Raw genomic sequence first — 12085 nt, forward strand, 5'->3', positions numbered from 1 at the left:
CACCATCCTAAACCCTCAATCGTAATTCTCCACATACTTCTCGGACCGCAACCGGGCAATTTTTTTTATCTTTCGACAGTACGCGACAAAATTTCTCAAAAAGATTTTCTTATCTTCGTAATATTTCTACATATTAGAGCTGATGCTGCATTTGGTGCCTAAAGTGTTTGAGAAATTGTCAATTTTGCCGTTGCTGCCCTGAAAGCGGTGAGTGTTCTATTGAACTGATAAATTTGTCCTATAATGGCTCTATTGGCCTGTCCTGCTCCCTTATGGGATGTCGATGACTTCAATTCGTGCATCAAGCATAGGTATATATCGTCAATATTGATATTGTGATTTGAGATTTAATTATTTTTAGATATTTTGAAGTAGGACTGCCAATTTTTTCGGTTATTGTATCCATCGTCTACCTTGGATTTTCTGGTACAATAAAACTGCCAAATTTTCTGAGGCGCAGACTACACAGAAAAGGGTATTCTCGCCTTGACTCGGACGTTAGTCCCATTGACGAAGACTCTGAAGATGAATCCCCAATTTACAGATTGCGTACTACTGATGCGAGCGCTGAACATGATGAAATATCAAATAATTTGGACGTGGAAGACAATACTTTAGTCAATGCCCCAAGGACTCGTACATCTGGCAACTCAGATGTGTTTTTACTTGATACAAGCCCTAGTCGCAGATTCAAGGCAGTTCTGGAAGAAGTTATTGCTGCTACTTTAGCTGTTGTTCATGTTCTCTCCGTTGTCGGTGTCATTTTATTGCAATACCCACCTCAACACTCTCAGCATTCCAAGGTTTTTTATAGTACACTAGCTAATGCAATTCTCGCTGTACGTTCAAAATTTTTATATAGATGCCAAGTTCCGCATTTTTTTAACAGTTATAGATTTACATTTTTGTTCTTGCATCAATTCGCCTTTCTCCTTCCGTTCGTTACAATACTCCGTTCCTTAGAGTTCACGTGGCGATTTTGTATTTGTTTCTTCTTGTGATTAAGACTGTCAATTTGAGATCCTCAATTATTGAATCATCCTTTGGTCTCATCAAGTTTTTAGATAGGCTGGATTTTGTATTATACGCTTCGCTCTTTTTGATTATTTTGTTTTCTCCAATTAGGGATAGACCGGCATTCATTGAAACGGAGGATGGAAGTGATCCCAACCCAGTACCCTACTCTACATTATATGAAACTATTACATTCTCATGGGCAAATGATTTACTGAAGCTAGGTTATTCCCGACCACTTACTATGTCAGATGTATGGGATTTAAAGGATGAATGCCGTTCGGCTCTTATTATGCCGGGATACATCAAGGCTAAGCAGGGAGGAACTCTTCTCTACGGCATGCTGAAAAGTTTTAAATCGAATCTGTTGTACGGCTTTGTATTTTCTACACTTTATGCTATATTCACCTTTTCACCTACGATCTTAGTGAGACAGATTTTGCGTCATTTGGAAGATCCTTCTCGGGAACCAACTCATATGGCGTGGTTATATGTATTTTTACTTCTTGGTTTTGCAATCGTCAATGCAACATGCTCGGCTCAAGCTCTTTGGACTTTTAGAGAGACCTCTGTGAAGACCAGGGCCGTTATTGTAGCAGAGCTCTATCAAAAAGCGTTAAGAAGAAAGCTTGCTGTAAATGTGCCGGACACCTCTCAATCATCAGATGGTGAAGCTGAGGTTGACAAAAAGTCAAAAGATAAAGATGAATCTAAGATTGAAGATGAATCCATTGATCTTGGCCGTCTTATTAATTTGATGGCTGTTGATGCGTTCTCTATTTCAGAAGTGCTAGCACGTTTAAATCCGATTATCAAGGGCACCCTAATGATTTTTATTTCTATGGTTCTTTTGTATCAGACTTTAGGCGCCTCTGCTATCGCAGGAAGTTTAGGCATGTTAACTCTTTTACCAATTAATTATAAGTTTTCCAGAACTTTTGGTAAGATCCAGAAGGAGCTACTTGGTATTACTGATCGACGTATTCAAAAAACAAATGAAATTCTTCAGAGTATTAAAATTATCAAATTTTTTGCGTGGGAGGTGAAGTTTGCTGATTCACTCAATGAAGTAAGAAAAGAGGAATTACGTAAACTGAGAAAGCGGTTTATCATTCTTGCTTTGGCTGCCATGATTTGGTTTGGTTTCCCAACCATAATTACGTTTATCACATTTGGCGCATATACTCTGATTGCTAAGAAGCAACTCACTGCATCTGTTGCATTTAGTTCACTATCGCTTTTTAACTTGATGAGAACACCAATGGACCGTCTGGCGGAAATGATTACAAATGTTATAGAAGCTCGAACTTCACTTGAGCGTGTTCAAAAGTTTTTAGATGAAGAGGAAACACAAAAGTATGCTCAACTCAATCAAGTGTTACGCACTTCTGATGCCCCTTTAATCGGGTTTCGTAATGCGTCGTTCTCCTGGAGTTCTAATGCGACTTCTTATGATTTCAAATTGCAGGATATCGACGTATCATTTGCTCCTGGAAAACTGACCGTTATTGTTGGCCCAACTGGCGCAGGAAAGTCCTCTTTACTTTTGGCTTTATTGGGTGAGATGAATATTGTTAAAGGCCACGTGTATCTGCCGGGTGCCTCCGCACTGGAACAGCCCAGTGAATACAAGAACACAGGTCTTACAGAGTCAGTTGCTTACTGTGCGCAACAGCCTTGGCTGCTAAACGGAACAGTGAAGGAGAATATTTTGTTTGGTTCTGAATATGATGAAACCCGATATGAACAGGTCATAAAGCTTTGTGCACTTATCCGGGACTTCCAAATTCTTGAAGATGGTGATTTGACGCAGGTTGGTGAGAAAGGTATTTCATTGTCAGGTGGCCAGAAACAACGTATTTCGCTTGCTCGAGCGTTATATTCAAAAGCTCGCCATGTTATTCTTGATGATTGTTTGTCCGCTGTCGATTCTCATACTGCTTTGTACTTATATGAGAACTGCATTGCCGGTCCTCTTATGAAGCACCGAACTTGCATTTTAGTATCACACAATGTTGCTTTGACCTTAACCCTTGCTCATCATGTTGTAGTGGTTGAGAATGGACGCATTGTAGCACAAGGACTACCAGCTGAAGTAGTAACTTCAGGTGTGCTCGGTTCAGACGAGTTATTGATAAATAGTGTGGTTAATTCTCGTGATATTTCTAGATCGGGCTCTTCTCTTAACATCTCAGATGGGAAAAAGGGAAAATCAAAGACCATAAGCAGCGAAAGCACAGAAAGTCCAAAAGAGGTTGAACAGAACTCTGCACCCAAAAAATCAAGAGAGGAGGTTCAACAAGTTGGAATGGTTAAGTTGTCAGTTTATTTGTCTTACTTTAAGGCCATGGGTGCAGTTGGATTTTGGGCATCGATTGCATTTGCTTTCTTTGTGCATCAAGTTGCAGCGATCGGACAGTCTTATTGGGTTAAAGTATGGTCAGCTGCGATCGCAAATATTGAGATGCTTTTAACAAATAGCTCTCAACGTCGTGATAATTTTGTGCATCAGAACACTGGTTCCTTATTCGAGTATTCACCTCAAGCTGGCGTTTCCAATGTTGTGCTACCGTTATTGCAATCCAACTTGTCTGATAAATCTAAACCTTCTTTTTCGACGTTAAACCGTGATTCAAAGGGACCAGAATATTATTTGGCAATTTATGGTGTTATTGCCATTATTTATATTGTTCTATCTTTTTTGCGTGAAGGCTTATTCTACTGGGGTTCACTTTCAGCTTCGAAACGTTTGTTTGACAAGTTACTTGGTGCAGTCATGCGAGCAAAGCCACGATTTTTTGATCAAACACCGGTCGGCCGCATTATTAACAGATTCTCAAAGGACGTTGAAAGTATTGATAGAGAAGTGGCAGTTGATGCATTGGTTCGTATAAATTTATTAGGCTATCATATAATCTTAAATACTAACGTGAAATGTAGAGTTTTGCTCATTCTTGTTTGTCCGTGGCTGTTATTATTGGCGTCATTAGTTTTATTCTTCCTGAGTTTTTAATTGTTGGAATCGTCATTTGTGCTCTTTTCTTTATGATTAATTTGTTTTATTTGCAATCTTCTCGAGAACTCAAAAGAATGCAGTCTGTCACTCGATCACCGATATATCAACATTTTGGCGAAACTTTAGTTGGCGTGCCAACTATTCGAGCATACGGATACGAACAAAAATTTATTTCTCAGAGTATGCACAAGGTTGATACTAATTCAAGACCTTATTGGATTATGTGGGCATTAAATAGATGGATGTGTTTTAGAACTGACATTTCAGGAGGCTTGGTTTCATTCTTTGCCGGAGTATTTGTCATGGTTTCTGCAAACAGAATTGATTCGGGTCTTGCTGGATTAATATTGACATACGCAATCTCATTCACTGAAAATATGTTTTGGGTGGTTTTACTTTACGCTACCAATGAAATGAACATGAATTCTGTTGAACGTATTGATGAATTCCTGAGTATCGAGCAGGAGGCTCCAGATATTATTCCAGGCAGCCGACCACCACACGGATGGCCGAACAAGGGTTCGATTTCCGTTGACGATTTAGCTCTTCGATACGCACCAGAACTTCCTCGTGTAATTAAAGGAATTTCTTTTGAAGTTGAGCCCAACATGAAAGTTGGTATAGTTGGACGCACAGGTGCAGGCAAGTCTACGATTGCTTCAGCTTTTTTCAGATTTTTAGAAGCAGATCAGGGAAAGATTGTGATAGACGGAGTTGATATCTCGAAGATTGGTTTGCGGGATTTGAGACAGGGCTTGACCATCATTCCTCAAGATCCGACATTGTTCAGTGGTACAGTTAGATCCAACTTAGATCCATTTAATAACTATTCGGACGAGCAAATATTCACAGCATTGAAACATGTTCATTTGATTGACACGGACTCCGCACCGACTGCTTCAACTAGCTCTACCCCTGCAGTTGAACTGTCGGAGATTGAAAGAGAGGCACATGATATGAACGTATTTTATAGGCTTGATAGTCCTGTCACTGAAGGAGGTGGAAACTTGTCACAGGGACAGCGACAGTTAATGTGCCTGGCTAGATCATTACTTCGCTTCCCAAAGATTATTCTTTTAGATGAAGCTACGGCTTCAATTGATTACAACACCGATGCCAGAATTCAAGAAACGATTAGAACTGAATTTTCTGAAACTACTGTATTAACAAGTAAGTGATATTCAAAATTTATTATTTAATTTTAGAGGAGGGCTAATATTTTCATAGTTGCTCATCGTCTTCGATCAATTATTGATTACGACAAGATTTTGGTATTGGATTCAGGTCATATTCAGGAATACGACCATCCTCATATTTTGTTGCAGCAGCCGGATTCTATTTTCAGAAGCATGTGTTCTAGCAGCGGCGAACTTGAAGCGTTGGAAGAACTTGCGAATCAAGCATACGATAAAAAATTGCATCCGTTGATTAGTGCTAATTCGGTGAACAATTCATAAACCTGCATTTTTTTTTCTCATAACATGCACTATTGTAGTTTTAATTTTTTCCATTCGTTTATTCTCTTTGTGAAATTTCTTTTTTTCTTTTCAATTTTTGGTTTAGATAATATTGTATGTATACATATTGATAAAATGCATTCTGTAAACAAGTGCACATGAGATGACAACACAGGCACGCACGCAGGCTGCGAATTCCGTACCTTGTTACAAAATCATTCTTATTTTACGCAAGAGCTGGGCTTGATACATATGTTCATGAATAGATAACTATATAAATTGCACAGATTTGAAAAATAATGACCAAGTCAAACAATGTCGATTTTGTGTTTTGAAGTCACTAGTTTTCCGTTAATATTAGCATTTGCCGTCCATTCTGATCTGAATCTTATCCCGATGATCTAGCAGATTAAACTTTAACGTTAATTACAAACTGTATACAATCACTGATATAGTAATTCAACACCATAGGATGTTTGTTAACCACATATAGTCCTTTTATTTTTAAGCTTTTAGAATAGCTCCTGATTATGCAAAATGTTTTTTTTGCAGCCGTCATAACCGCTGCTGAGCATCCGCTTCACGACAAGTTGTGAAGTTGCGGATTAAGGAAAAGAATTTTTGCAATCATATTTCAAGTTGAAATCAAGCATCCATTACGGTCAAATCATCATTCTATAAAGCCTCAATAGCTTCAAGATCAACATTAAAATCTTCGTCCTTGCCTGATATCCTGAATGCAAGACAAACTGCAGCGGGGTTTCTCTCTTTTCCGTATTATGGGCAATGTTTCTATTGTTTCCCTTACTTATTAAACCCAAATTCTTCACCAGTACGAGAACATTTCAACCAGTACAAAATATTCTGGTTTCATTCTCTATGTTTATAATTTAAATTTCTCTAATTTTAAATGAAAAAAAATTATATGGAAGCAAAGAGTCGGAGAAGAGAAAAATCAAAAACGCGTTCCTCTGGAATGAAACAAACCAGAAACCAAAAAAAAAACCAAATGAATCTTCATATGTGACCCGAATAACATGGCCTTCTGTCGTCAAGATACACCATGGTGTATTTTCATTTGAGACCAGCAGAGCACGATCCAGAGCACATTGAAAAGCCCATACTTACATGAAAATAAGACATTGATTGTATCAGATATCAGGGTTAAAGTATAACTGTCGCGATCCGTTACCGGTACGGATTAAATACGGGGCTAAGTCAATAACTACTGCGGCCTTTGCCGGGTTTTGCTATGTCTCATTTTGACGTGAAGTTGAAGCAGTGATGGGCCTCTGGAAATATGATGTGGGAAATGAGACCCTGTGTCAGTAGAATTTCAATATCCTTCGATCGAAGTTCCTGATCGGCAATAACAAGTCGAATGTGGGGGAAAGTTTAATGGTTTAGCTTTCTGATCAACTTGGATCTTGAAGAATGGCAAGTTTGCAATAATCGTCCAAATGCATGTTCGGAAATAAAAGAAAGATCTCGCAACCTTGTTGTTGTTTGTTGTACGTGAGGATGATGGTGTCATCAATCATGTGTGGGAAAAGGATGAGGACACCGTAACAAAAATTAGCCGGATGATTTTTGATAGTGATGACTTTATGAGAATGACCGAGGACAAGAGTCATGACAGTGCGTTGACCGGAGGCGGAATGTGACGTGAACAGCAAAATTCGAGGATGAGGAAGACGAGTTCATGATGCTACAGCTTGCATGCTTATCTGCAAACGTTCTTCCATCGTATGGACAACTCTTCTGTCTCCTCCTTTCTTATGCACCCGCAAAGTTATTTGTTTAAACCCTGGCAGCAGCATCGCCCGCCATATTTCACACAGCAGCATTTTAGACGCTGGCCGTTTGAGCAAGAGTTTCAGCACGGACCAGTAAGCAATCCAAACAGCATTCGGACACGGCTTTATTATGTTACGATTAAGAGGAGAGCCCTGACCGGACCGGTTCTTGGTTTACATATCTTCTATTCTGCGTGTACAGGAGCCCAATCTTCTGTAAATACAACAAGTGGCAATGCCTTTTTTTTAACGTACCTTTATTTCACAAATAATGGTTGAGGACCGTATAACTAGTGGGATTTGCAATAATTTTCGGTTTTAAAAATTTTGCTCGGGGTTAAATTAAGTTATTCACGAATTAAAGTCACGGCAGATTCGGAAAAAAAAGAAAAAAAAATAAAATAAAAAGACAAACCCGAACGGCATGCGGCTCTGGGTTTATTACCGAGGCATTTTTTTCTTGTCTTTTCTGTTAGATGCGCCGGCCTCACTTCTTGAAATGCTAATATTTTTATGTCCGTACTCTATAATAAATAACACATGCAAATTAAAACATGAAAAATAAGAAAAATTTCATCATCGTTCGTAAATCTTAGCCACAAGTAATAATACAATCCAACAAGTTCTTGGCCTTAACGTGCATGATACCGACATCGTCATCATCAATGCCCAAGTTGATAACTAGAACATCATCAATCCAGCCATGATAATACTTATTCACAAGTGCACTGTGGCCCAGTATTTTGGCCGGTTCAGGCGCTTCGGCCGGTTCCAAATCTGCACCGTCATTATCGACATCACGTCGTTTTAAGTCAACCGGTTTAACACCTAATGAAGTATCCAAATTTTCTTTGGGCGAACCAAACGAGTCATCAACTTCGACAACATCATCAGGTAATTCCACTGAAGGAGACAAGCCAAGTAAACCATCCCATGCCGATCCAGAATCAGCAATGGCGTCTACCCAGGCACGGCGATCCCTAAAATGCTCGTGGTCCCATGCCATAGAAACAGAATACACCATAGTTTTCTCGTCCGTACCGGTGTACACGATATTATTGGTCCTGCCAATAATATCAAACGGTGCGGTAACGTTCATGAGCACGACGTAGCGCCGGTAGTAAACCTCCAAAAAGTTGCGATATTTAATATGGAACACGTGCATGAGCGCGGTGTTGTGGATCGTAGGCACGCAAGGAAACTTGCACAACGTAACCCGTAGTGAGTTTGTACCCTGATGTAATAGCGTTTCTTGATTTTCATCATTAGACTTGGACAAGAGTGATGTAAGGCAAGTCGTTGAAGATGACTGTGCAATATTCGGATGGGCTCGCGCGACATTCGGAATTGGTTCAAGTGGCGTAATTGAACGATGAACCAGGTCATGGTGCACATAGGCATTTTCATCCTCGTCGTACACCAAAAACCAATTTTTTTCAATCTCTTGAAGTTTTTCTCTCGGTAGCGGCGTAGTTTCGTTGTAAACTATGGGTAAATGGCTGACGCCGAGCTTGAGGCCAAGGTCTGGAATTACGGCCCGCAAATCAATAATGTATTGCATTAAGCAATTTTCATGTCCATTGGATCCAAAAATCATTAATGGCTCACCCTTGGGTGAAAAAAATACTCGAGGGTCTAGCTGACCTTGCCGGATGTGCAATCCTTCCAAAGTAACGCAAAGCTCTTTGGGTGAGTCAAATTCATCAAAATTGAGTACGCGAACAGGCGTGACGCACTCCAACTTGGTACGCGCAACAAATGAACCCTTGGACCAATCCATGTCACAGTACACAATTTCATGGTGCACAATATCTGTGTCCGAAATCGGGCTCTGTCTAGCGAAAGCGATATACTGTGCTGGTGCTGATGGTGGATAAGGCAGCATGTTCAGATTGTACCGCGCCGGCCCGTTCGAACCAAAGCCGGAGAACTCGAGTCGTGCCATAGTTCCCTCAAAACCATTTTGAGATACAACAATGTTAGAAGTCTTGTTGCTTCTATCTGGGTCGCTGCACCATTTTAATTCCTCCAACGGGTTGGACAATGCTTGCAAATGCTTTTCATATTTAAATTGGCTTACCAAGTCGGCTTTCGACAAGACATCGAGTTGTTCATCCTCTGGTGTTGTCGTAAACGTTATCGGAATCGTGTTGTCTTCTTCGCCGCGATGGAAAGTGGTGGCGGCAAGTTTTCTGAAGGGCAGCGTTGACTCATTAGAACCGCCAATAATGCTGCTGTATGTAATAAACGCAACTGTGGTAGAAACAATGGCCAGCGCTGCCAGGGCGATAGTAACCCGACGATGCATATGTCCCACCATGTATGCTATACACTATGTTGCCCAGGAAATGGCAAGACTTTTCGACGAAAATATTTTTTTATCCGTATTTTTATTGTTTTTCGGTTCCGGAAAAGTGGACAGAGGGCGGACGGACGGACCCCTTGCGGTCGTTTAGGTTTCTCGGTCTCGAATATACTTGTACGCGGCCCTGCGTCTTGAGTCTCGAGCTACAAGCATAAATTTTACCCTCCATAGATTAATCTAACATACGTGGTACTCTACAAAACAAAACAAAACAAAACAAATAATAAAAAATATTCTTTATAAGTACGTGCCCATGATAAATTTGGAATGACATTTCTTCCATGCATCTTGGGGGGTGACATACTCATCCGTCTTTGAGGGCAGCTTTAGTATCTCACCCTTAACTTCAATGCCACCACGAGCACGAAATAAATGCCAAAATACCATGTTGGACCATAGTACGCTAGCCGGGCCTAACGCAAAATGAACATCGTCTTTATAAAAATTAGTGTATCCCTGAATTAATCTACCAAACTCCATAATCTCAATGCCAAAATCCCTGCAAACAAATCGTGAAGCCAGATCAAGATTTAATGCGCCAGCTCGCATCGGGTCATCATTCCGACTGGTAACACCTCTAAATAACATGGGCACGTTATCTCCAAACTCGGTCCGCATCCGGTTAAGAACTGCTCGTAATCGTTGCATGTAAAACCGCAATTCCCTCCAATTTAATGGCCGGCCAAATTCAAGCTCCTTGGTTTTGCCTCGTGCTTTACGACCGGTAGCAAAATAACTAAGGTCCCATAAAGCGGAGTTTACAATAATCAAATCCGGTCCAATGCCATTCATGCCCACAATGTCCTTAATCGTTTCTTTGTAATATGCATCCCATCGTTGCTCGAATGGGACAACCTTCATGTCCTTCATCCACCACCATTCAGGCCGAATGGTTGATAATGAAGCCAAATGCCAGTTCATAAATGTCGCGTTCCAATATTTTAATGTGCAGTCCGCCGTGGTCTGATAGCCATGCTTGCTGATTGTTAGCCATCCGCCAAACCGGAAACAAACAAAGCCACTTTCGTATCTATCGACGGAATCACTCAGTAGTAATACTCGTGAATTTCTTAACCAAAACAGTTTTTCTTCTAGTGCTTCCAATTCCTTAATTTCTTCTGGCTTTAACGCTGGGCTTTTGGGTTTGCTGACTTTATCTGAACGCTTATGGAGAGCATCATGACGTTGAAGCTGTTGCATCCAATTTGCTGGTGCCGTCTGGCGAAGCTCTTCGTCTGGGGGTCCATCAGGAAAATCACGATCAAAATTTTTTAAAATTGGGTCAGCTGGAATGCCTGTTTTATCTTGTAGCAAACTATAAGGCTCGTCAAGCAAGCCATCATAATACGGGATCCAGGCCGTGTTGCGTTCTTCACCACTGTTGGCGACAGGGTACCATAAAAACCCAGGTTGTTGGTATGGATTGAGACATGTGAACTGTTCATCGTCATAATAACTGCTGTCATCTTGTTCTGAGTCCAGCGGATAAAAGTCATGTGGCTTGTTTTTGTTTAAAGGTTTCAAATTGCGCGCGGTTCCTGCTTTCGATCCTGGTGTTGATGATGTCGTCGGAGTAGCGATCTGGGATGCTGCAGTTTGAGTTGGACATATCGTCACGGTCTGCTGTACAATGTCTGTCGCACCTTGCTGATGACGGGCTATCGACTCGTTTCCCAGGGCCGGGGAAGAATAATATGGTTTAGCAACGAGCAATATGATGATGAGCACGAGAATTGCGGGGGCCAGATGCACCCTGCGGGCAGCGGTAATAAAAGAGAGCAAGTAGCCCATCACGCCACGAACAAGCACTACAAGACAACGTCAATAAAAATAACAAATTATTAAACAGAAGTAAAATTTAATAAAGATTCAATTAGGATGCATGGGGAAGGTGCGAAGTACGGTAACATAAAAAAAGGGGGCATGCTGATGCTCCACTTTTTTTGCTACTGTAGAGGGTTTGACTTTTCATTTTCTTTTAATTTTTTTTAATACTTCCTGCCTGTCATGACTGTTTAAGGTTATGAAACTGACAAAAACGTGATTACAGCATACAGCTAAATAATATGACCATCATAGCATGTACATCTATCTGCAATTGCAATCATATACAATTTGTACTGCCCATTAGTTGTTTTCTTCTACTGTTTGTAGCGCCGTGCTGCGCTCTCCAACCGGGAAAAATTATCTATCGTGACCATTCACGTCATCTGTGGGTGGAATAAGATAGAGTTTATAGACAGCCGTGTATTAAATGCTCAGTTTTTTTCGCCGCCACTGCGACGGTTTTTTTTTTTTTTTGTCAACATTTTTGCAATTTTTTTTTTTTTTGCGGTTTTAACAAGTTTACCCGTAGTATAGACCAAACTGACTACATACAGACTTGAAGCTCTTTTTTTATTTCTTTCGATTGTCCTGTCTTTTCACTTTTAAGTGT

The 12085-nt window shown here is 40.5% G+C and overlaps 3 protein-coding genes across 3 annotated transcripts; 1 reads left to right on the plus strand and 2 right to left on the minus strand.

The window, feature by feature from the left end:
- Positions 1-31: 31 nt before the first annotated feature.
- On the plus strand, positions 32-5642 carry V1514DRAFT_327274 (uncharacterized protein). Its single transcript, XM_066926940.1, has 5 exons — positions 32-311; positions 362-839; positions 896-3898; positions 3955-5200; positions 5258-5642. The coding sequence occupies exons 1-5, from the start codon at positions 244-246 to the stop codon at positions 5485-5487; spliced, it is 5025 nt and encodes a 1674-aa protein (XP_066784621.1). The 5' UTR covers positions 32-243; the 3' UTR covers positions 5488-5642.
- Positions 5643-7875: 2233 nt separating this feature from the next.
- V1514DRAFT_277816 (uncharacterized protein) lies at positions 7876-9591 on the minus strand (the record flags this gene model as incomplete). Its single annotated transcript, XM_066924970.1, has 2 exons — positions 7876-8060; positions 8211-9591. The coding sequence occupies 2 exons, from the start codon at positions 9589-9591 to the stop codon at positions 7876-7878; spliced, it is 1566 nt and encodes a 521-aa protein (XP_066784622.1).
- A 209-nt stretch (positions 9592-9800) lies between these two features.
- Positions 9801-11817, minus strand: V1514DRAFT_327281 (uncharacterized protein). The gene has a single exon (XM_066926941.1). It carries the CDS (start codon positions 11437-11439, stop codon positions 9886-9888), a length of 1554 nt encoding a protein of 517 aa, XP_066784623.1. The 5' UTR covers positions 11440-11817; the 3' UTR covers positions 9801-9885.
- Between the last annotated feature and the right edge of the window lie 268 nt (positions 11818-12085).

Source organism: Lipomyces japonicus, assembly GCF_038497905.1.
Source record: "Lipomyces japonicus strain CBS 7319 unplaced genomic scaffold V1514scaffold_9, whole genome shotgun sequence".
In the NCBI taxonomy this organism is placed as follows: domain Eukaryota; kingdom Fungi; phylum Ascomycota; class Lipomycetes; order Lipomycetales; family Lipomycetaceae; genus Lipomyces; species Lipomyces japonicus.

Bases quoted from the DNA above. Each gene is read 5' to 3' on its own strand.
- V1514DRAFT_327281 (XM_066926941.1), bottom strand. From the start codon at position 11,439: ATGGGCTACTTGCTCTCTTTTATTACCGCTGCCCGCAGGGTGCATCTG.
- V1514DRAFT_327274 (XM_066926940.1), top strand. From the start codon at position 244: ATGGCTCTATTGGCCTGTCCTGCTCCCTTATGGGATGTCGATGACTTC. The intron at 312-361 runs GTATATATCGTC...AATTATTTTTAG, and splicing joins AATTCGTGCATCAAGCATAG to ATATTTTGAAGTAGGACTGC. The intron at 840-895 runs GTACGTTCAAAA...TAACAGTTATAG, and splicing joins TAGCTAATGCAATTCTCGCT to ATTTACATTTTTGTTCTTGC.